Source organism: Martes martes (assembly GCF_963455335.1).
Source record: "Martes martes genome assembly, chromosome: 6".
Taxonomy (NCBI): Eukaryota; Metazoa; Chordata; class Mammalia; order Carnivora; family Mustelidae; genus Martes; species Martes martes.
Window position 1 is genome coordinate 91328508 of NC_137893.1, and position 25750 is coordinate 91354257.

General features: G+C 41.2%; 1 protein-coding gene across 4 annotated transcripts in view; it reads left to right on the top strand.

Annotated features, from left to right (window-relative positions):
• RUNX2 (RUNX family transcription factor 2) overlaps positions 1-25750 on the top strand; it is a gene marked incomplete at both ends in the record, with an annotated part of 205001 nt that overhangs the window by 92041 nt on the left and 87210 nt on the right. For 3 of the 4 annotated variants that reach the window (XM_080805739.1, XM_080805740.1, XM_080805741.1), the window contains 2 exons: positions 5020-5176; positions 11372-11476. In XM_080805739.1, the coding sequence (XP_080661865.1) occupies positions 5020-5176; positions 11372-11476 (262 nt within the window). The remainder of the gene's footprint in view (positions 1-5019; positions 5177-11371; positions 11477-25750) is intronic. The other variant, XM_080805742.1, reaches the window with a different exon arrangement.

Here is a 25750-nt window from a genome sequence, read left to right on the forward strand (position 1 = left end):
TTTAAATAGCTTTGAGCTGAAACACTATGCAGAAATTTTAAGTCCAGATGTATATTTTAAAACTAAAAGTGGTGCAAGGCTATTGTGCTGTTTTAAGTTAGAGAACACCGGACTGTCTATTTGCCAGTATCATATGTTTTTCTGGCAATGTTAAAGAAAGAAAGCACATTTTTAGACATACGATCTATTACTCGTAGTTAATTCTGCATGTTTGATGATACCTTTCAGTATTTCTCATGAGTAGGGTTTCAAAATGATGGAGCAATTTCTATTTGAAAATAATTTTTTCGACATCACTGGCCATTTTCCTCTTCCAAAACAAGTATGCAACTAATAAATATTTGACATTAGTAAGTTGTGTTTTCCTAGTATGTAATGATCAGGTTTTATGTTTTTGTCTTTTTGAATGTAATTATACCCCAACAAAGAAAAACAGATTATTGAACCTATTAAAACCTTATTGAATCTACTGTGAATTGTTATGCAAAATTATGTAAATCACAGTAGATTTCAGGTTGTGTGAGGACAGATACATTTTTGTGTTATGCCTGTAAGTGCAATAAAAATTAAAGTTAAAAATTTTAGAACTGAATATTTAAAAGGTAATTGAAACACAATTTTAGGTGGAAAATAAATATTTAAAAAATTTTAAGAAAAACTTCTATTTGGAAAAATATATGGTTAAGATATCTTTCATTATATTCTCCCATTTGGCATTGCTGTTTGTCTCTTCAAAATTTCAGAACATCCATTGTTAGATGTTCTTAAGCCAGCTTGTTATATGGCACGTAAATTCCTGGCTTACATTGAAATAATTTCCATCAACTTATTCTTTGACATATATTTTTAAAAACTTAAAATGGTATTTTATATTGCATTTATTTTTTTCTCTACAATTCAGTTGGGTTTTCCTAAATTCGAGGATAAATGCTAAAAATTAACTGTAGCATTTGTGGAACTTTTTAGTAGTTTATTTGATGTTATCTCTAGATAACTACCATAGGAATACAATTTTCCCTTTTTACAATTGCTCCCTTACATCTTTTTATTCCAAATAAAGATTTGATCAGATTTTATCTTGAGAAAGAATTATATTTCAATTTTGCTGCAAGTACAGTGTGCCAAATGATATTGGTCTGTAAGAGTAATTGACTGGTTAAAATTAGACTTCTGTCCACGGAAATGTCAAAGGCAATTTTAATTTCCATACAATAAGACCACAAAAACAATTTTAAGGGTCTGAGCTAATTCTGTATTGCTGCTCTTTTAGAGTAATTCACAGATTTAGTCATAAGGAGTCTCATACAAAATTTCAGTAGTTTCTAGGGTTAAGTATCCTTTTACCTTATTCTGTACAAGCTATGTATCATGTGATTTAAATGCTAGTTCTAGTGAGGTGTGCTAAATAAAGGAACTTCTTTCTCTGTTCTGAAATGTTAGGACACAAAATTACTTCCCTCTTCTCCCTTAAGTTTCTTGAATTGGTAAACTGTATATTTTAAAAACACCTAGAAATGTAATTGTTAAGGTTTCATCACAAACTGTTCTTTGCAGAACGGAACTTTTGTATTGGGTAGTATGGAAACAACTTTTAATGTGTTCTTGTTCCTAACTAGTTAAAAGAATGATTTTTGAGTGCTCTCTACCCCTTAAAATGTTTTCCATTGCTTGGGTTTGGTACAGATGAAATGTGTAAAAATTTCTTGATTCTTTTGGTTTTCTTTTAGATAAACACAGTTGAGAATCTCCAAGGGAAACTTTTTAGCTTCAGAGATCTATTTTCTTTAAAACCCTCTGACATATAATTATACTTTTGATTGATATAAAATCAAATACAGTACTCCCTCTCTCTTTTCTTTTCCTCAGAAAAACATTAGGCATTTGATTTGGTAGAGTGAATAGTAGAAAAAAACCAATATATTTAGCCATTAAAATAGAGTTCAGCCATAACAGGAAAAGTTGTCACCACATTCTGTGAGCATTTCGGTTTTAGGCCAAGTTCTAAGCCTCCTAGAAGACTCACACAATTTGTGATTACCTATTTGTTTTGTTATTAAGTGTAATACGTAAAGCATACCAATATTTAACATGGTCATTATCCTGTTGCTTAAGCAAAGAAAAGTGGATTTGTGTATTTCACTCTTAGGGATCTTTTCTTTCATATTTTCCCATATTGAATCAATTTTCCTTTTCTTCTAACTAAAAAAAAAAATCCATTATGTTAAAAATATGCAGTAAAATAATAATGTCCCAGAGCTCTTGAAAATCTTTATATTGGGACAGATTTCTTCATTGTTTTTTAAATTTAGCCAGACAGAAGTGAAACCCATTAGCAGTCATCCTTTATCTCTCAGCAACACCAAAAAACATCTCAAGACATGAAGTAAAGAATTACATGTTCAATTGAACCCTTTTAGGATGCCTATAAGTTAAAGCCCATGTTTAGCACACAGCGGACTTGGAACCAGAGTTAGCCTCCTCATCTTACAAAAAATACATCATTGTAATTACACTCTACTTCTACAGTATCTTCTACATTATACAGACTTAAAAAAATTATTTCCAATTTATATTGGAAAACTGTGGTTCCTGGAGATGAAGTTATTTGCGTGACATCATCGCAGATGTAAAAAAGAGGTGGGAAAAAAGAAGGGCCTCTTAATTTTTGGTACATTCATTTTCTTCTGAGCAGTACAAACTTCTCTGCCTTCATTAATATGCTTACTGGTTCCATCTTTACTTTGACATCAAAAGCCATACGGCAGGTGCTAAAACACAATATGCTGAATATAAAAGAGGTCAGACTTTCAGATGCAGACTGGCCAAATGTGGTGAATTATTTCAGTGTTTTCAGATGCTCCCATTTTTAGCCTTGTGAATTCGAAAAATTAAAAAGCATATTGTCTCCAGTAGGAGTAGGACATTACCTCTATTCAGGAGCCCCTTGAAGCACTAGATAAAGTATGCAGGGAGGAAATTATGTTTTCCTGGGATTTGCCCTTGACCTGGGAGACTTCTCAGGTTGAGTCACCAGTAGGGTAGTCGGCAATTCCTTCTTCTCTGGGACAGAAAAAGTTGTCAGAAACCTAGTTTGGTGCAAGAACATGTTGCTTACGGAGGGATGCTGACTCAGCCTTTAACAGGTTCTCTTCCTTGGACTTTTAGCTGGTACCCTTGCAGACTATTGGCCGTGGGAGGCGTTGCTCTTTATGGAGCACTTCTATCTATTTATTTAAAAATTATTTATCAACACTTACTATGTGCTAGGTACCATTTGGTCGATGGGCATATGGTGGTAAGCAAAGTCAGGGAAGGCCAATCTAATATAATCTAGTCTCCTGGGAGTAAGTCTCATAACTTTGGACTAGTGTGTCGAAAGCAGTAGATGGATCACTAATATATGTACATGGAAATGAGGATCATTTGAGTACAGTGGGGTGCTGGGGAAGTGAGTTCTATAAGGAAGGCTATAGGATTTTGAGCTGAACAACAAAAGTGCTAAGGCAGGCATGGCATTGAGAAACAGCCTAAGAGAAAAGCCAGGGCAAAAAAAAAAAAAAAATTTTTTTTTTCTTTTTTTGATGAGTTTTTTTTTTGTGTGGTTGGTGGTTTGCTTGCATGGAACAGAGGGTATATGGTAGAGGAGGGCTGGGGTGGGGGTCATGAGTGGGGAAAACTCAGCCCTCAAGCATAGTTACAGTGTCGGTTTTATCACACTATAAAAACTTGCTTTAATGAGAGTATGTACAAATTGTATTGGGAGTCTGGAATCAGATGCTTAGGTCTGCCTTGTGGAAATCTCGACAGAGGGGAGAGCAGCCCTAGGCACAGAAGAAGAAAGATCAGTGGGCTATTGGCCAGACAGGCAAGAGCACGTGGGCGTCATGATCAGAGAGCAGTGGGCTACTCTCACTGGAACCATTGCTTAGTCACCACAAGGGCATCTGGAAGTGGAATGAGGAAGAGATGGAAATAATCTGAAAAGAGGATCCTGGAAGTTAGTTGAGAAAAATGATATGATCAAGAATGGATCAAGAATAGTGTGTCTGTGTGACTGTGTGGCCTCTACACCAACATTCCCTCACTAGCCTTCCTGTGAAACAGAGGTACCAATTTGCAGGTCAGCTGACCTCGGTTAAAAGTGTGACCCCTAGCCTTGGAGCAGTGAAAATGTTTGTGGACCTTAGAGATTCTCAGGATCCTTACTTGACTGAGTTAATCTGCTGCCAGTTAGCTGTTGAAGATTCAGGAGGCAGTGGTGTCGTTTCAAAATGGCAGACGGGACAAGACAGAATCAAGTTTGTCCAAGGGCATATATATATATTTTTTTACCTCTACCACTCATTGGTCAGTGACCATTTTCAGCCCGTTCTAATCCTTGATTCTGCACCTAGACTTTAAGTTTCTCAAGAGTTTTGTCTATATTCCACAGTAGGATGGGCCTTCAGAAATTATTTGCAGTGTGATTAAAAGCCAAAGATGTAGCCCAAAGTAAGGAGATGAAATGTAGTGTTGGATACCACAGCATATTGAAGCTTCCATATCATCAGGAACTCTAAGATTTCACCTCAATGTCTTCTCCCATAGAGCTGACCAGGCTTTCTTTTTTCAGCCTGTGATCTGGATGAGACCACACCTCAGGGGCTCTCCAGGCTGCAGACAGGCGGTGCCTTCATATGTACGATGCAATCTGCAGATGGGGCATCAGCCTTCCTCCTGTCCATAATTCCTATGGACGACCTAACATGGGGATTTAATAAAAATGTACATGTATTCTGCGAGGAGTCCAACAACAAATGAAGGAAACTCTTGCCTGCCTTTGAAATGGGTGGACCCTGAAACATGGGTCTGTTTGAAGTGGCATCCTGACCCATATGCAGATGCTTCCTTCCTATCTGCCATGACTGGGCTAGAGCACTAAATCCTGATAAGACACATCATTTGCAATGGGAATATGTTCTCAGTGTCTAAACTTTTCTGATGTGCCATTATTGCTGCTGTGTTTCCTGTTTTATGTAGGTGGTAGCCCTCGGAGAGGTACCAGATGGGACTGTGGTTACTGTCATGGCGGGTAACGATGAAAATTATTCTGCTGAGCTCCGAAATGCCTCTGCTGTTATGAAAAACCAAGTAGCAAGGTTCAACGATCTGAGATTTGTGGGCCGGAGTGGAAGAGGTAGGTCTCTGGTTTTTAATATTGATAGTGGAATAAACACATCAGGATCTCCTGTTGAAATGTAGGCTAGTCTGTATACAAATCAGCACCTTCTTGCACTGAACAGAATTGCTTAAGCTTTTATTTAAATATGTCCAGATGAAGTTGAGTGTTTTTCTGAGTGCTCAGGCCTTTTTCATTTGTTTTATGATACTGAAAATTCAAACAGTATTTTCAGAAGAACTAGTCCCTAATTTCACTGGGTGTGAGCACATAAGGTGGAGAGAACAGTTGGAGGTTCAAGTTCTGAATTATGAGGAGCCAAATAACTGAGTAAATTGAGTGGCAACGAGGAAAGAAAAAGGAAAGCACTGGATCAATTTCCTGATAATATCAATTTTGCTCTAAGTTGCTGCAAGGACAGCCAGTGTAACGTTCTTCACTTAGCACATAGGTTACCCCAGTATGATTTAACTTACTCTTGTAATAAGAATCTATTTTAAAAAGTCATAGTTTTTTACAGAAGGCTTCTTATTTGAATTGGGGAATGATGTGTTCCCTGTGTTACAGTGACTATATAGAGTGGTCTAGACAGATGACTGATTAAGATTCTAAATAATTTCCACATTATTTGAGGGTCTCCCCCTCCTGCATCTATCTTCAAATATTGGGAGTCCTTAAAAAGATCATAAAATAGAAAATAATTTCTTTTAGGGTTTTCATAGCTGTTTCATAAAGGGGATTAATGTTTTTTAAAAAAAGTCTCTAAGGAAACCAATATTTTGGCTTTTATTTACTTTCCTGTGGAGAGACTTTTAATGGTCCTTCACAAGAAGTATGATGCTCATTTATGCATTTATTGAATCTACTATTTCCATTTTAAGTGTCTCGATAAGAAGAGAGAAAATAGACCACTTTAGCACAGAGGTGAAATAAATTAGAATGACCTATGGAATGACTTCTACCCAGGTTCGAATTAGGAAATGAGAAGCATCAATTTTTTTAAACCATGTCCGATAATTGCTCTTTAGTTTGGATCAGATGTCATATTATTACCATTGTAAAAACTTGATAAGGGAAATTCAAGCAAGGCTGTTTCCGATGAGTAGTTTTAGTTTACTTTCTAGGAACAGGGCCAAGAAGCTGTACTTTTTAACTTAAAAAAAAATGATGCATGCTAATGAGATACTGTCACTGAAAGGTTGTTTGAAATAAAATGAGGCTCAGAGCCTCTGGTAGACTCAAAACTAAAGGGGTTATCTCTGCATCAGATTTAGTTTACTTTCATTAAAAGGAAAAAAGACACATCCTATCTCACTGTTGACTGATTAGGTGTGAAGTGTGTGCATTCTTTTTTTTTTTTTTCCTTTTTTTTTTTTCTGTCATTGGTGCAGGTCCACAGTACAATTAAAGTTTCTCTCTTTTCTAGTAGGAATCAAGAAACATTTGAACAGGATGATTTACCTGCATGCTCTGAACTGTATCTTTCTTCTTATGTGACATTAATTTTGTTTTTAATTGGAGTAATGAATTTCAGTATTTAGAAGACCGGACACTAGCTTACAGAGTCAAGCTAGTGTTTCCATTTACCTTGCTTTTGCATTATATAGATGCTGCATAACTTTTCTCTGATCAATTTGAGTAGAAACTATGGCAAAGTGATAGTGTACTTTGTAAACCCTCAACATATTTATTTAAGAAACTTCAAAGAGAAACAAAGGGTGTGCACTGTTTTACTATATTGGCTTTCTGAGTTTTGGCTGGTTTCCCAAATAGCAATTTTTATATTTAAAAAAAAAAAAAAGACAGACTTAACTGCTTGCAGACTTTTCACGCATGGAAGATGAAGAAAGCTTCTTTTGATGAAGTGTAATTATGTCCAAACAGAGCTGACCCCCTCCCCCTATATTTCTTATGATCTTAACTGAAGAAAGTAGGATTTTTCCTTTGAAGCAGCCGGGACTTGGTGGAGGATCTGAAATGCTACAGTCTGCTGCCAGAGGCAGGATGGAGAAATTGGTCCAGACTTGTCTTCGAGACTTAGATTGGGGGTGGGGAGGAGTGGGTGGAGAGAGAAAGAAAAATTGATTTATCGCTAATAATAGATTTTTATATCATGACATTAATGTTATATGAAAGGAAGCAATAATATCAAGCTGAAATGAAGAGGACGAAAGAAGAGAGAACACTGATAAGAGATACCGTTCTTTGGGGGGAAAAAAAGAAAAAAGGTCAGTTTTTCAGTGGCAGGAAACCCTTTAACCTGCCTGTGTACCTGACCTGCTTTCTAAAAACAAAACAAAACAAACTCCTTCCAGCTTCCTCTCTGATTTTTACACTTCTACATTTCTCTTAAGTGATGAAGTCTGGATCATCACGTCGCTACCATTGTATTCCCCCCCCCCCAGCTATTTACAATTTTCTATTTTGAGGAGCATGAAAAAATAAAGAATACCAAATTTCTCAAATGTTAACACTTTTTCTTTTCAGTGGTAGAGAGATAAATTCTCAGAAATCAAAAAACAGTTTTAGATGTATAAAGGAGTTATTTCACTACTGACTTTGTCATTATGGGTTAACTGATGACTTTTGAAAGTGCTTTGAATTAAAGTAGAGCATCTGTGAAACTTGCATCAAGTTAGGAGTGGCTTACCTTTTTTTGTTGTCCCCCCCTTTTTTTTCCTCCTTTGCATTTTAAACAGAAGTATTTGTTTGCTATTTCAGCAGAAATATTTGGTCCTTAAGTTTTCTTGCTGTTTGTCCACACTTCTACATCAAACATGCTGCTTGTGGTCTACAAGCAGTTTGAAGCACCTACAGTGTACAGAGCTTGGTACTATATCAGTCCAAGATACAATCCTTGCTTGTAGTCTTATCCTATCAACTGTCCCTGATAGCCTCTCGAGTTAGGTTAGAATGGTCTTTCAGTGACAGTGCTTGTATTTGTCTCGGAGAATATATGACTGCAGGACATATTTTGGAACTAGTTCCTAGCTGAAGCCAAGGATGATATAATTAGTTGTCATTAGTGCTAGCTAGCTAGCTCCCTCGGTAGAAGTCAGCATTTTTATCACTTCTGCAAAGTAGTAAACAATGGAATTTAGAAAAAGTTTTTTGTTTTTTTTTTAATTTTTAAACAAAATTTAAGTAAATCATGAGTACTCAAATAAACATTTGACTTAGGAGATGCATTATTATTTGTGAGGTGAAAAACCAATTACTCAGTTGGGTAGTAGTTTCTGGAAGTTTCTTGAACACTATGTTCATGTTCCTCCTGAAGGGGCAGTAAGAGGTAGAGGGAACCTCCTTAATTTTTATTTTAGTTGTCAAAGTACATCTTGATCTTCAGGATTTGATTTTAGAAGATTGCAGTCATACTTCAAGGACTGGTTTCCTCTCCCCCAAACCCACCTCTTTTAAAAAGGAATTTTTACTGGTTCTGCTTTGAACATTTAGGTGCTTTATACTTACAGGGTAAATTTTATATTGGCTTTTGTTCTTTTTTTTAAAATATATATATATACATTTTATTTCTTTTCAGCATAACAGAATTTTGGCTTTTGTTCCGACACAAGGTGTTTGAATTTGGGAGACGCATTGATGACTTTTAATATCCGAACAAAGATGTGAAAGCCTTAAATAGAAATATTCTCAGAACCGGTTTTGATAAGTTCATGAGTCTGAATAACACTAGCAGGTCATTTAGACTTATTTAAGGACAAGTGAGACATATACATCCTTGCTTTGTTACAATCTGTGGCAAGGATGACAGCTGCCTTGCTAACCAGCCTTGTAGAAATGCAGTCCTGGCTCACAGACCACTGATCTGATCCAGAATGGCGTCTTGTATGGTTTAATCTCACTTACCTTTCAATCTAGGGGTTCAGCCCATTCACTCCCCGAGGTCTCTACATTGTTTTGAGGTCTCTATCTGGATCCGGTGGCTTCCTCTTCAGCTTTCTGATCTCCCATTCTGTACACTTGGAGTTTTCTGTAACTAGTTCAGATTGCCAGCTGCCCTTTTCTTCCAGTTAGCCCTAATGTTTATAATAAATCCTCTGGTTCCTAACCAGAGAATTGCATTTCTTTAAACCCATGTAACATTCAGTCTATAATGGATGAAATATGATCTATCAGCGACACTTTAAAAATAGATGCTTTCCTCCTCCTGGCGAGATACTATACTAGTGGATTTATATCTACTGTTTCTTGGTCTTATAGAGCTGATGGGAACCCGTGTAGAAATAAATGATCTGTTAATTTTATTTTTTTTTTATTTTTTTTTTTTTAAAGATTTTGTTTATTTATTTGACAGAGATCACAAGTAGGAAGAGAGGCAGGCAGAGAGAGAGGAGGAAGCAGGCTCCCCGCGGAGCAGAGAGCCCGATGCGGGGCTCGATCCCAGGACCCTGGGATCATGACCCGAGCCGAAGACAGAGGCTTTAACCCACTGAGCCACCCAGGCGCCCCTGATCTGTTAATTTTAAAAAATTTTCTCTGACAGAGTTTAAAAGAAGAGCACTCTCTTTAAGGCCTAGAAGACCTGGGTTCAGACCCTGATTTTTTCCTCTTATTAGTTGTGTGGTTGACTTACTAAGCCTCTCTGGGCTTTAGTTTCCTCATTTGTGAACTGCAGGTGATGAAGCTAACTGGAGAGGACTAGATGAGATATGTGTGAAGTGGTTGACAGTTAGTAGTTTTCTAATCAGTATTCATCTTTCCCTGTCTGCTCCCCTCCCCCCACTTGAGTCTTGTCTTTTTTCTTTTCTCTTTCCTTTCCTTTCCTTTTTTTTTTTTTTTTTTTTTGATACTGGCCATGGAAAAGTATAGCCAAAGAGACTTAAAACTATATATACTGAGTAACAAATGATGTGTGTCTTAAACATATTTTAGGAACTTACATGGTCGGGGTTGAAAAGAAAACCCATTCACTAGATTTGACAGCCAAAGACCTGTTCTACATTAAGCCTCGTGTAGAACCTGTTCCACATTAAGCTTTGAGAAGACTGCATTAAACTCTGCATTGCTACATATTGTTTAAGATTTGCGTTTTGATTTAATACCCTCAAGCTTTCAGTAAAGGGAAAAAACAGTCTCTGACCAAAAAAACAAAGCAAAACAAAACGAGCTGTTTCAAGGTCTGGTACAGAAGCAGGCCAAGTGCACACTCTGGCCCGAGATTGCCACGAAGGTTTTATTGAGTCACTGTTTCACGCCCACCTTTTCCTGTCTTGTAACAGTTTGCAGTTTTGACTATCTGACATGACTAACCGTTGCAAATCTAACTGATTACAACTGTCAGTGAGTCTGGGTAGCAGGGTCTGGGATCTTCTTCTGGAGAAGGCAGACATCCGAGTCTGCTCCCAGACTTCTCCCTGTCTTCTTTCCCCCACCTCTATTCATCACCTTTACCTTGTTAATTTGAAACATCGGATGTCGTGTTTCAGTGAAGCACACCCTCAGCTAAAAGCAGCAATTCTCACTTACAGTGGGAGACGTTGGATACATGGAGCGAAGAAGTCACTGTCAGGGAGTTAGTTCAGGATTTAACAGCAAGGTTGTATGTTCGGGCAGGGGTGGGCAGGGAGGAGAAAAGCTCTGTTCCAGTAATGATGAAATCATCATACCACAGGCACATTAAGGCAGGACAGGAGACACCGGCTCCTGTTAAAATGATTCCCATAAGAACCGTCCTCTTTCATCTTCTTATTGTAGTGCAGTTAAATAAATGAAATGCTAAAGCCATGTGAAGTAAATAACATAATCAACAGTGATTTACTATTGTTCTCTCATGGGGTCATGACCTAATCCTAAATAAAGACTTCTAAAATTGTCTGTGTTTGGATGTGTTCCTGATGTTGTTGGAGAGAAATGGAAGGAAGAGAATCCTCTTCAAGTGGGCCAGCGTTTTTGTTTTCATTACTACTCCTTGCTACTGAGCTGCATTTTTTTAAATTATTATTATTATTTTTTTTGGAGTTGGAGCCCTCTTGTAGAGCACTGCAGTGAAGACAGTCTGGATACTCAGCGAGTTTAATCCTTCCCCAAAGTGGCCATCGGAGGCTTTCTCATTGAGAATAAAGAGCCCCATCTCTTGCTTTTGTTTCATTACCTCCTCAGACATGCTCGAGTGCAATCTGGATGTCTATGCTGTTCTGTTATCCCGGGTGCTGTCTTTTTATATTCACTGTGGATTTTCCCCTTTTACATCTGCAGGCAAGAGTTTCACCTTGACCATAACTGTCTTCACAAATCCTCCCCAAGTAGCCACCTATCACAGAGCTATTAAAGTTACAGTGGACGGACCCCGGGAACCCAGAAGTAAGTACTCGCCTTCCTGTTGGAAACGGTAAACAGGGTGTGTGGGGGACCCTATGAGGAATGTGTCCCTGAGCATTAGGACTACTTTCATGTAAACGGTTTCTTTGCCAAGTATGCTCTCTGCATGTATTTGGACTGAGGGGCAGTTAGCAGAAGTTCACAGTTAGTAGAAGATCAAATTACACTGGTCAACTTTGCCACAGAATTGCTAAGCCTTACCTAACTTGGGGGACATGAGTGGAGAATTACTCAGTTACTGTAGGTGCGGGCTAAGACATTCTTCTCATGTGCTGTACACACTAGACAGGGCCGAGCAGACCCATGAGAGCTGAGGAGGAAAACAACAGACTGAAAAATCTTGAGCTTAGTCAAAAAGCATTTGTGTGTGTTTCCCATGGTCTAAGAATGTGTTTTAACTTTTTAGCTCGCCCACTCAATTCCCTTTATAAAGAGCACACTGCTTAATTACAAAGAATTTATTTGCAAATGATAACTTGCTTGATTGTTACAACACTGTTGTTTGGTCATGTTCTGGTAATTGTTATAGATAGTTTCTTTTAACAGATAGAGTCAAACCATGTCTAAATCCGCCTGGTGTGTTTGTCTGTCTGGACATCCAGAAGGTTGATCGGGCATTCATTTAAGAAGTACACATTTGGGCCAATATGCATTTTTCTCCCAAATCTAAATAGAAACAGGTTTTCTCCCCATTCCCACCCCCAAAACCGATTTGATCAAACTTGGTACAGCAGCATTTAACTGCATTTAGGGATTAAAGATTATTTGATATATATGACATGAAAACTAATGTGCCAATGGAAACATATTGAACTCTGCCTTTGATGAGTGAGTACATGGGAGTCCCAGCCATTGTATTTAGAGAGTTTAATTTGGTTTGTGGTGGAGGTACAGCTGGCAGAAATATTTGTTACACAAGGATACACCTGCCTGGACAGTAAGAGTGACCTATCTTCCCCTAAAACTAAGAGAAAAGGACTGATTTTTTCCCCTCCTCAAGTAGCATATCATTTAGCAGCGGGAGTGTAGGGTGCCTTCGGTTCCTCTTGATGCTGTCTCTTTTCACCAAGGCTCACTGCTTGTCTGAACTAGGGAGGTTTCCTGCTTCAAAAGCCAGTCTTTGAAGTTTTTCTTTTCTCCTCCTTTCATGTGTATGGCTTCTTCTAGGCTCACAGTGTTGGGTCAGTGCAGGCTCCATTCAGGTTGAGAATGTTCTGTTAGGCAATGTGTCTCTGGTCACACTGAGTCTCTGGTCATAAGAGCCAGTGGTTATGCAGTGCAGGTGACTAGAACAGAGCAGGACTGTCTGGTCTGGTGTGGAGCTTTGGCTGAAGTTCCTGGACTGCCATGAGGCAGGGGAAGATGCCTTGTGATGGAAGCCACATGTTATCTAATTAGCCCTTGAGTTCCTGAAAAGGCAGGGACATCCATTTCAGTCTTGTGTAAAGCAGGACAGTAGTCTTTTAACATTTAGCACTACTAATACTTATCTTTTAAAGATGTTTCCTGCTGATCTCAGCAGCTCTTCTCACTTCTTGGAAAAACCATTATTTTGTGTGTGTGTGTGTGTGTGTGTGTGTGCGTGTGCGCGTGCCTCTGTTTGTGTATGTGTCCGTACACTCAAGAGTGATGATTGTGAGAGGAAATAGGGAAAGGTGGGTGGGTGCAGCCCTGTTCTGAAAGGGGTGACAGAAGGTGAGGAAACGGGGTAGCTTTGGGAAAGTCACTTCTCTCAGGTGAGGATACCATTTCCTCATTCCCAAGAGGTTATTGGCAGAATTAATTGGCTGATAGGCTTGCTGCCCTGTAAAGGCAGAGAAGTGCTCTGAAAGCGAGGAGGGTCCAGATAGAGGGGCAGATGGTGTATTTGTGACCTGAGTTTGGGCTCTGGGTGCTGAGGGTGGGAGGGGGAGCAGATGCAGATCGTGAGTGGCAGACCACTGAATAATAACATTTTTCAAGGACCAGAAATGTATGTGACAATGTGATGTCATGATGACATCATGAGGGGGTGTACCAAACTCAGTGCCTGGACACAAGGATGGATATGGTATCAGCAACATTTTAATCCTATAATCTTGAGTCTCTATACGGGATTATTGCCTTCTGCTCTGCTCTTGGCCATCCTGGGCATGGAGAGCATAGCACTCTTCTCAGTATTGTTCTTTAAATTTTCACATCCCAGGTGTGAAAAATACCCGGCATTTTCCATTTTCTTCAACTCTAATAGGATTTGGAATGATTGGTGCATATGTAATGTTAAATGGAGAATCCTCCAGAATTTGGATTGGCAGACTTTTTCTATGAAGTACCAAATAGGAAATAACTTCTGCTTTGTGGGCTATATCTTCCCTGTCACAAGGACTAAACTCTGGCAACGTAGCTCAAAACCAGCCTCGGCCAATACATAAATGAATGGTTGGGGTTTGTATTTCAATAAATCTTTATTTGCAAGAACAGGTGGTGGGTCTGGTCTAGCATACAAGTTGCAATTTACCAACCCTTGCTTTAGATTTCAAACTGGCTTATGTTATTAACCCTTGACAGAGTAGGGCTTTAGAAAAAGTCTTTCCTGATGGGAGAGAAAAAGGCAATGCAATTGTCTGAGCCATCTCTCCAGTGAAATTATAATTCCTCAAATGGTGGTTGTCCTAGAAATAGTATCCATCTGTTTATTATTGTAATGGTTTGATGGAGTTGAGGATATTATACCATTGATTCCCATTAATGGAATTTTACTCCTTCCTCCAGAGATCAGAATATATATTGAAAAGGCTACTTTTGGTAGATTAGCTATTTGGACAAGGACAAGTTCTGGGTCAACTGGCTGGGTCTTTATTCGGCCTCACATAGTGATTAAGGGTGTGGCTTTGGTGTCTGACTGTCTGGATTGAAATCCCAGCTCCACCACTGACTGACCCGTTAGCTGTATGGTGGTGGTAGACCAGTCACCTGACTTCATTTCCTCAACTTCCTCATCTGTTAGAGTGAGACTAACGATGGTATTTTCCTCATCGGTTGCTGCCAAGATGTTAAATGATGTAATGTCCATAAAATATGTAACACAGCGACTGTCATGTAGTAAGTGCTCATTAAGTCTGAGTTGTTACTGCATCAATTCCCTTCAGCGTTAGAGGAGTTTGCTGTAGAGTTTTGCTTCTCGTATGCTTCCAGGAAATAGATATCATCTAGACTCCGCTCCCTTGCGTGTTACTTATTTTATTTTCTTGCAGACGGTTTTACTAATTTCTGCTCATTAGTAAATGACACTAATAAGTGTTATAAACTGTGCCTTGAGCAGGTAGTCCCGCTGCCTGGGGACAGCTGTGCAGAGATGATGATACACACAATTTGTTGGCAGCCAAGAGAAGTCCAAAAGAGGATACGATGGCTCTAGTGCCCCCCTCTGAGGCTGTGCTTATCAGCACATCTGCCAAGACTTGCTTTTCACTCAAAAATCAGAGAGGTTTCATCCTTGTGTGTTCTCTGTCTCTGGCAGCTGAACCGGTGCTGTCAGATCACAAACAATTTCTGTCCTTAATATACACATCTGGCGTTGGCAGTTGGACGAACTTCATAAGAACACATGATCATCACTCATTACAAGATTAAAAAGTACCCCATGGCATCATTGATGTTTTTTCACTTTGATCTTCTGCAGTTGTGATTCATCTCAGTTATAAAACTTCCCTTGAAAGGAACATAGCCGATGACTTATTAGAACCTTCATCTTAAGTAGCGTAAACATGAAAACGGTGCACATCTTTACAAAATGCCATTTGTTTTCTCTGCCAGCTTATCATTTTAAGACATGACATCATACCTAAGATCCCAAATTTGTAAGTCCCGTGTTTAGGCAAGGCGTTTTGACCTTCTGTTGGCAAGTGAGCTAGAACGACCGCCGTATGTTCGCCAGCAGGAGAAGTCAGTGGAGCAGCGGCAGCTACGGTAATGTGTTCGGATGCCTGACTCTTTCAAACATCAGTTTCTATTAGGATCCTTTGTTCCGTATGTGCCCTTGGTTCCCACTGCCATCCAAGTGAGAGAATTTCTACAGGAAGGTGAACACTTCCCAACGTCGGAGTTGTGGTTCTGAGTTAGGGAGGCTGGCTGATGGTAAAGGTATCACCGGCCATGCAGAGGATGGAAAAAATAAATCGCCCTACACAGTCAGGATCCTTTTAATTCTCTTGCTGTTTTTTCAGTTATCTATTGCTGAATAACATACCATCCCAAAACATCATGGCTTCAAACAGCAACCAGTTTATAATTCTTCAGGATTCGGTGGGCTGCCTGGGGTTCATCTGGATGGGTTTTCTGCAGGTTTGCTTGGGGTCTTTCATTGGCTGCAGGAAGATGGCGGTTGGTGCTGGAACATCCGTTATGGGTGTGTTCTTACGTCTGCTGCCTTGGCAGGATGGCGACAGGGCTGGGCTTGGCTGGAACGATGGGACAGCTGGGCCTTTCTCCCTCTCTCTGTGGTTCTAGAGCCTTTCCCCCTCCACATGGTCTCTCCATCCAGTCTCTCCAGCACAGTCTGACTTCTTCCATGGCAGGTCAGGGCTCCCAGAGGTGCGAGAGTGGGAGCTTTTAGGCCTTCTTCTGGCTTTTAAGACTCAGAACTGTTGTGGAGTTACTTCCTTCATATACTGTTGGTTAAAGCAAGATACAGTTCAGCCTCGATTGAAGGGGAGAAAACCCATAAAGACATGAGTGATGGGGACACTGGTTCATCGACTCACCAATTCCATCAACCTCCATAAGTGTTTAGATGGCAAGTGTCATTGTTGCCATGGGTAACAATGATATTTTTGAGGTATCCTCTTCTGAAAGATCTCTCAACTTTCTAATCTGGAGGATGTTTAAAGTTCTGCAAGGTTTTCTGTCCAAAATTTATAGGATGTGTGCAACACTCACGGCAGGGCAGGAAAAACGAGGCTAGGCATCAGGCTTGGGCACAGTTCTGTGATGCCTTATTATCAAGGGAGGAAGTAGTTCAAGTCCTGTCCGCTTCTTACCAGTTTTAAGGAGAGAACTGAGTCTCCAACCCAGGCCCTCTAGTTATATTAATTCACAATCACAGAGACATTCTTTCCTGCCAAGCTCCATTCAAGAACCCAACCATCAAAATCACAAAGGCTTTACCCTACTTTCCCACCCACCCCATTTTCTTCAAAAAAAAAAAAAAATTCTGCAAGGTGACTCCCAAGTTTTAATTATAGTAACTTCCCTTCGAATTGAAGATATTTGGTAATTATCCGATGAATTAAGGGTGAGTGTTACTTTGGGGTGCTTGGTATTAGCAGGTCAAATCAAGGTGCACCAGATCGATACTTGAATGAGAGAAAAACATTTGCTGTTTGAACAGAAGGAGGTTATTAGCCTGGCCTGGCAACATGGCCAGTCTGGGGCGGAAGTATTTTATGACTCCTCAGATGGATGAGCCTGGAAGTTTTATAGTTTCTATCACCCAGCTTTGGAAGGTTTCACTTGCCAGCACATCTGTGAACCTGATAACCTAACACACATGAGTGCGTGTCTAAGAGTTTTTGCGTGCTGTGCCCTAGGGAAGTAAATCACAGCTACTCTGGTCACAGATGACCAAAGCTGTCATCTGTGTACTTATGCCTGGGACACTGCTGTTCACTGTGGACCAGCTAGCTACCTATCCTGACCCTGTGGAAGAAGGAAGAAGCTCGGCCTCTTCTTTCGTGTTGACTGAACTCCTTTCCTGCAACACTGCCCTGCTTGGCTGCATTTTTAAGAAAAATTCTTTATTTACTTATTTGAGAGAGAGAGAGAGCAATAGTGCATGCAGGAGCACACGCATCAGGAGCGGGAGGGGCAGAGGGAAAGGGAGAGGATCCCAAGTGGACTCGGCCTTGAGTGCAGAGCTCATCTCGAGGCTCAAACTAGGACCCTGAGATCATGACCTGAGATCACGACCTCAGCCAAAATCAAGAGTCAGATGCTTAGCTGAGCCACCTAGGAGTGCCCCTGCTTGGCTGCATTTTGACCTGAGTAGGGACTGGCCCTTACGGGAGGGAAGAGGCAGTCTGGAAGTGCAAGGTGATATTTGTATTCCTCGGACTGCCTGACCCCCCCTGGGCTCGCTCAGCTCGTCAGGCTAAGGTCCTCAGCCAAACCGGTTTCTTTTCCTGCATGCGCCTTCTCACCTGGGCATCACACATTTATAATTCTTCAGACACTGTTCTATTATTCCACCTTCTTAAGGCACTTCCAGCTGCAGAAATTTTACCTTAGGAACTTAAGGTAACAGGCTGAAACAAATCAGGGTGATCTGGGGCTGCCATCATTTCATTTTTCTCTAATTCTGTTCTACCTGGGCCTGTTTGCCAGCCCCGGGAAGGGTGGAGGCTGTGAAGGGCTTGGCCTTTTCTCTTCCTCATTCCAGTTGATGTCAGTGGCAGCTCACATTTATCCTCTGCTACTCTTCATCACAGTTGGGTGAAAGAGTAGACTTTTTTTTTTTTATGGTGGTCGGTCCATGCCCTCTGCTTATTTATAGATGGTGGATGCTTATGTAGAGCTTGGCCACGTGGGAAAGGCAGGGAGAATGTAAAATGTGTTGGATGGAGGGCTAGCAGAAGAATTTTTTAAGGCCATCGGACACCTCTGGACTTTCAGTTCTTGCATTGATCATCTTTCTCTCTGTGCAGATAATTTGGGAAAATCTTGCTAGGTTCCGTACCAAACTCCTGACGCCACGGGCCTGGATTTTAGTCCTTAGTGCAAAGCATTAGTAGAAAAGCTGGTTACTTCTTGCCTTGCAGAATTTCCCTGGTTCTTCATCGTCTCTGAAGTGCCCAAGGAATGGAAATTATACGTAAATGCCATACTTTGATATTGACAAGTCAGCAACCATAAGTGTGGTTGGGTTGTCATTAATATTAATCAGTCCCATCACTAGTATATAAAGCATTGTTGAAAAATCTTTGACTGTAGGGAATAATAACAGGTAAAAATATTTAAAAAAGTGTTCCCTTTTTCCCTTTCTTGAAGAAGGATGGGGCAGGGGGGCAGTCAGAAGGGCTGGTAGAGGTCATGTCTGGTGGTGGGTGGAATGTGGTCTTGAGAAGAGCAGTTTTAAATCTCTTTCAGTCCTTTTTTTTTGTTGACTGACTGTCAGGAGCTGGGAAGATGGCCAAGAAGGAAATGACACATCGAGAGGCATTTTGTGTTGTGCAACGTTCTGTGGAACTGATGCAAGGATATATGGCCTGTTTACACATTCCTTCGCGAGCAGACTGCATGGCAGTAATTGACTTCAGCAGCACATGGCAGGCTGCAGCAAGGAGCTCTGGCCTTCGCGTCCTTTCATGGCAAATTATCACAGCCATTAAAACACGCTCATGTCCCTCTTCTGCTCTTTCCCCCGGCTTCCCAGCTCTCACAAGGCTTCCTCCTCATACAGGACTTGTGTTCACAAGGAGCTGTGGCTGTCACAGCAAGATCACGTTTTCCACATGCATGTGTCCCAGTTAATAGGTTTACTTCCAACTAAATAGTCTGGCAGGTTTTCAAGTGATATGTGTCCAAGAAACACACCTATCCTCGATCCGATGTGTCCAGACTTTGTGTTTTGGTGCAAGTCAGAAATCATTCATTCTTAAAACAGTGTTAGGGATGTGAGAGAGAGAGAGAAAAAAAATTTTTTTAGCTGTATTGAGTAATTGATTAGTAATTGATAAAAAAAATTTTTTTTCTTTCCCAAGGAAGAAAATGCCTGATAGATCACTGAACTACCTTACTTCTATTTTGTTTGTGCTGTAACATTTTCTTCAAGGAGGACTGGACCAGAGGAGAATAGTGTACTTAAAGAGAACAGAGGAAAAAGACTGTGTTGCTGTTTAGACTGTTTCGATTCATACTTATCCCTACTTAGCATATTTGTAGGATGCGTGGACAATGTCCGAGAGAGCCCACCCATAGTTCAGAGGCAAAATTTCCAAAGTCTTAATCTAGGCGGGTATGGAAAATCATTGCTCATGTTTTTTAAGTAACTTTGGGAAATTGAGAGGGCATAAAAGCCAGTTAGATCTAAATTCAAGGTCATATACAACAGTTCAAGTAGGAGACTGTACTTGGGGTGTTGTTCTTTAGTAGCCAAGGAAGAGCCCCCCGTTTCTCCCCTGGTGTCTCTGCCATTATGTCCTGGTGACTAAAATCTATCTGCTAATAGATTAGAGCATTTTTTCAAATTAATGTCTAAGGCTTAAATCCAGACACGTCCAGAGATGGTAACTTGGACTTAAATTCATACTAAGTCAGTAGAAGTGATCTGGAATCCTGTTTTGGGAGCAGGTTTTGGGAAGTAAAGGGAGAGCGGTTCATGAAGCCCTGGGCCCCAGAAAGTAAACAGTGACTCAAGGGGACAGGCAGGGTCTCCACCAGCCTCAGAGGTGTTTGCTGCCAACTTGAACCCTTGCAAACTTGCTGCAGGTCTGCACTCGCAGCGTGGATTTCTGACGCTTTTCAGCTCTGGCTACTCTTAACAAGTGCAGGATTCTACCATTTTAAGGTGTGAGTTTTGGTTTTTATATTTCAGTATTTCCTCCTCTTGCAAGTATTTCCCATTTACAGAATGTTTCCTCGTTCAGTTTTGTTCTAGGTACGTGCTGGCTTTCCTCCTCTATTGGTTTGAAATTTACCATTTAATTTCTCTGTTTCTTTTGGTAGTTATCCTCACTGTTTTAACCCATATGTTTGTCCTAATAAAATTAATCATGATCTCTGTCTGTCTCTCGGATAATAAAATAAGAACTTTGGCATACTTTAAACTGCCGTCACTTCCTCTCTCCTCCTCAGTAGTCTGATATTTTTTATCCTCGTTTTATCCTCCCCAGATTAGTCGTTCTCAGTGTTTAAGCTGTACGTTTATCAGTTTGTTTGCTCACCATTCCTTCCTGCACCTCAGTTCTTCCTTCTGGATTCAGTTTCCTTTTTCAAGATACAGATCCCTTCGTGGTTCCTTCGTGAGAACTTGTTAGTGGTAAACTCTCAGTGTGTGTTTTTGAAAATGACAACATTTATGCAGACTGGCTGCTGTGATATGCAGGGCACCCCACTGAGAGTCTGTCTGCTCTTGGTGCCCCCCCCCTTACCCATGGCGGATATGTTCCAAGACCCCCAGTGGCTGCCTGGAATCATGAAAAGTACGGGAACCCTATAGATACTTTCTTTCGTTTTTAATTTTTTTCCTATACGTATCTACCTAGGATAAAGTTTAATTTATAAATTATGTACAGCAATAGATTAACAACGATTAATAATAAATAAAAGCATCGTAATAGTATAGTTATGTGAGTGTGGTCCCATCCCCTTTCTCTCAAACTCTCTTGCCCTTCTGTACTCACACATCTTCTCCACGTGATGATGTGAGTGGATAACATGCCCACTTGGTGAGGTGAGGGGAATGATGTAGGCAAGGTGTTAGGTGTGACATAGTGTTAGGCTGCTGTCTTGACCTTTTGAGGATCATCTGCTTCTGGACCATGGTTGATGGCAGTTAACTGAAACTACAACGTGAAACTGTGAGTGAGTGGGGGCTGCCGTACTCGTCTTGCTTGTTGCTAGGACTTTCAGGCCCTTGTTACCAGGCTTGTTAGAATAGGATTTAAGGGACTAAAATACAGTACAGCTAGGTTTTCACGGAAGATGGATGAAGGGAAATGGATCTGGTGCCTTTCACCATGGGGAGCTGTGAAGAGTCCCAAGCCAGTGATGGAGAGGAGGTGGGAGGGAATGTTCTGGCAGAGGGGGAGACGTTGAAGAAAGAGGCATATAGGGAAAGGAAATTAAATCCCTTACTTCACCGTTTTGGCTTGGGCAGGGCCTAAGTTGCTTTGGAACTCTCGACCCAAACTTATGTTAAAGAGCTCTGCCGTTCTACCTGATCCTTAGAGGTCATTTGACTGTTGCTCATTGCAAAACCAAGCAACATTTTCTAGATGTTGCTGTCCACACATTTCCTGTCATTTTGTGAGAGTACAGGTCTGCAAACCAAAAGAGGCTTCTTTTATACAGTAATTGAATCGCTGAATGAAGCAGAGGGAAGAGAATAGGTGAGCGGATGGAGGAGCACGTTTTAAGAGAGCCGGGGACCGTAACCTGGGGGAGGACTTCTCTAGGCACAGTGGATGTAGGGTGACTCCGGGGTTCACTCTGTGCACCTCTCACTGGCGTTGTGCAGGAAGTGGCTGCTGGGGAAGAGGTCAGCTCACACCAAGGCAAGCTGGTACCTTCTGTCTTTCCATTAGCCCTCAGCCTGCACGTCACCTTCTTGACGCTGATTTTCATGATCTATAACTTGGGTAGAAAATGCTAGTATGCCTTTTGGCTGGGCGGTACTCAGGGTAATTTAACCAGGCTCTGTGCTCCTTTAGGTTTGGCTCTGGAAATTATTAGTAGAAAAATACAGGCTCTTCAAGGAGATGAGGAAGGTACCCAAACAGGTTGTTGTACTTACCGGAAGTGAAGAGAAACATGGATGTGTCAAAAGGGGGGGGGGTGACTGTGAAGTCGGGGTTACTAATTCTAGAACTTTGGTTTCTGTTTCAACCTCTCACCATTCACGCAACCCTGCAAAAACAAGTTGCAACGTTTTCCATCCTGTGAGGGCTCTTTCAGAATAACTTAATGGAGAGTTGGTCCGTACGGGCAGTTTGGATTTAAGATGTGGCTTCAGTTATGGTTAAAAGAGGGGGAGGACCTGGAAATTCCTTTGGTGAGACCACAGCGCCATGTTAGTGACCCTCGGCAAATCACTCAAACTTTTGCCCAGCTCAGTTTCTTCGTCCTGAAAGCAGAAATAGGCGTGAAGACAACTTCACAGTTGTTGGGAGTAACTCCTAAGGAATGATCATAAAGTACTTGGCGCACATGAAGGGCAACTTAAATACCAAATAGTAATTATGTAGCGCCTTTCTGCCAAGGAGTTCCAAACACTTAGACGTTACCTCACTGGATTCTCTTTACACCCCTTTGAGGGATGTATTGTACCTTTTATAGGTGGGTAAACTGAGGCATGGCCATTTGAAAACTCCTTTGCTCCATGTCACTCTGCAAGTCAGTGGATGATTATGATTTGCGGAGGTGGGCGAGGAGCCCAGGTCTGGTCCTGCTCAGTTACTCCTGAGACTCCCTGATGCTTTGTCATTAAAGTTGTGGAAGCTCCTGGTGTTGGCCCCAGGGCTGATGTTATGAAGTAACGTTCTTTACGAAGAAAGCCTGTTGATGTAGTTGCGTTGCTTTGTAGTAAAGAAATCGCAAGGTATAAGGCCTCACATAGGGAAGGCATATATGTATGTATGTGTATGTGTGTTTGTTGACTGAATCGAATTCACTCAGATGAAAGTTTAACTGAGCTGAGAACACTGGATTTTGCGAGATGAAAATAAGGTGTGTGAGTTAACCCTCAGTAGAATCTCACTTCAAATACCAGTGAGATCAGAGTTAGCACTTGAACAAAAAGTTAATTTTTAGATTTTATTTATTTATTTATTTGAGGTGGGGAGGAGGAGCAGTGGGAGAGGGACAGACACACTCCATGCTGAGCAAGGAGCCCGATGTGGAGCTCAATCCCATAACCCTGAGATCATGACCTGAACCCAAACCACAAGTCCAATGTCTAAACCGACTGAGCCACCCAGGCGCCCTCCAAAAAGTTAACTTTAAAAAAGTTACATGAAGGGCACCTGGGTGGTTCAGTCTGTTGGGCACAGGACTCTTGGGTTTCAGCTCAGATTCTGATCTCATGGGTCCTGGGATTGAGCCCAGCGTGGGGCTCTGCACTCCTTGGAGAGCCTGCCTGGGGATTCTCTCCCTCTGCCCTTCCTCTCACTCATGCAGGCAAGTGTGGGTGCTCTTTCTCTCAAATAAATGAAAAAAATCTTTAAAAAATTTGCATGAGAAGAAGATGGAGGCAAGTACATGGTAGAAAGAGTAGAAAGTAAAAATTAGTTAAGAGAATAAAACATGTTCGTAATCACGTCTCCAAAAATTGCCACTGCTCATGTTCTGATCATTCTAATCGCCTGAATGTTTTCTTGTGGTAATGCTGGTCCTTTCAGGAGGGGACAGCACGGAGGAAACAGCACCGAGACAATGATGGAATGCTGTTAAGTGGCATGCCTTTGTTGAAGCTGAACAGAGAATTACTAGAAAGGAGATCAGTTGTTTGAAGGAGCAGGAGCAGGACAATGGGACGGACAGCAGTTTCTAGTTAAGGTCTTGGAAGAGGCAACAGCTGTCTCTGGATTTGGTGGGTTGGCTTCTCCCGAACAAGACTGGATGGGTCTGAGGAGGAGGACCCCTACCCCTTCCTCCCACTACTCCATCCCACCACTAAAACTCCTGCCCCCTTAATAATAGCTAACAGAGCCCCCTTTTAATGATAATTAGAGATATGCTTTAAAATGTAAATATCTCTGGCAGCGGGGGCATGTATTCATTCAAAAAATTATTTTTGAGTGGATACTGTTAGCCAGGTGCCAGGCTCACGAAGCATGGCAGATAGGATCCCTGCCTTTGAAGAGCTTGCTTTCTGAGGGGAAGATGGACAAAAAATGAGTAAACAAACATTCGTGTTTAATTGCATCTGACTGTAAATTGTGCTAAGGGTTGTAAAGGGAACTGATGTAGCAATAAAGAATGATGGGGCATCAGGGGAGGGATAGGAACGTATTCTAGAGTGTGCAGGGAAGGCCTCTTTGAAGACATCACATTAGAGCCGGGACCTGAAGGGTGAGAAGGAGCCAGATCTGGGAAGGGCGGGAAAGAGGCTTCATGGTAAAGGGCATATCACGTATCAAGCCCTGAACACGGTCAGTGTCAGAATCTACTGTCTGATTTTGATAGGAGAGAGTACTAGGAGAATGCCTGTGGAATTGCAAAAAGAGGTGACCAGCCTCACACACCTCAGAGTGGCTTGTTTTATAATTCTACTCATGGCCTCTGTAGCACAATTTGAGGAGTGCAGAAGGATTCTTCGTGTCCACCCCCACAGGCCCTAAACCTCTCTCACGGGACTCTTGTCCAGCTGCCTGACATTCTTCTTTGAGTTAAGGCTTTGAGGACAAGACCCTCAGAGATGTTATCTGCAATGGAGAACACATTTGAAGATATTTTTGGTTAATAACTTGGTTTACATAAGTGGATCAGATCAGATTAGCTAGATACTCATTTTATAATGGGATCATTTAGGGAGAGTAAGTTGAGAAAGCTCTGTCTGGCGAGGGAGACTGAGTGGGAGTTGGGGGAGGGGAACGGCTTCTCCATGGCCAGCGCCCAGTAAGAACACTGGGTCCTGAAGAACGTGTTTTTTTTTTCTGCTGGAAGGAGCCCCGGGAGCAGGTTTGTACCCAAAATAACCTAAACAAAGCAGCAGGTTACCCACTCAAATAGAGCCTTTGGGCCTTTGTGGACAGCGAGAAGCAATTCCAAAGGTGAGCTGGGTTTCAAAGCCTAAGAGCAACATGGAAAACTTCAGAATGTTTAGCACAGAGCATTGATGATGATTAAAGGATTGTAAAATTGAACCTAGAAGGATAAGTTGAAAGACGTGGGATTATTTAGCTTCAAGAAGAGGAGACTGAAAAATGACTTAATAACAGACTTCAAAATTATGAGGAGTTATGAAGCTGTGTATGGTGACCAGCTGTTCTGTTCCTGGCACGGTCAGAGAAAGAACAAGTTTTAACTGAAGCAGGAGAGATTCAGGTTAGATTTAAGGAAGAACTTCTGGACTGTGTGAATTGTCACAGGGGATGAGTTGCCCAAGGCTGAAGGTTGGACCTGATGGCTTTCCATTCAAATCCCTTCCTCGTTGGTGATTTTCTGTGTGTCTATGAAGTGTAACAAAGCGCCACCGTTCTGCTTGTAAAGTCAAAGGCATGCTTTCTGTTTCCCATTATAATTCTGAAGCTTAAGAGTTGCAGAGGTTTGTAGACACAAATGAGGAGGGCAATTTGTCTTGCTTCAATGGCCATTAGAATCTTTAATTGAGAAAAACATGACCAAATAGAGGAACAGCTCTGCCGCGTGATCAAAAATTGTTATTTATGATTAGAAGAGAAGGTAGATTATCAAGAACGTGAGGTCGGAGTGAGGCTTTATTTTCGGAAAAACTCAGGTGTATTTGACCTATAGATGCCAGATACAGAAGGTGGGGTTTTATGGAGTCGACTGCTTTTTTTTCTCTCTGGTCCCTTCCTCCTGGGAGAAATTAAAAGCACT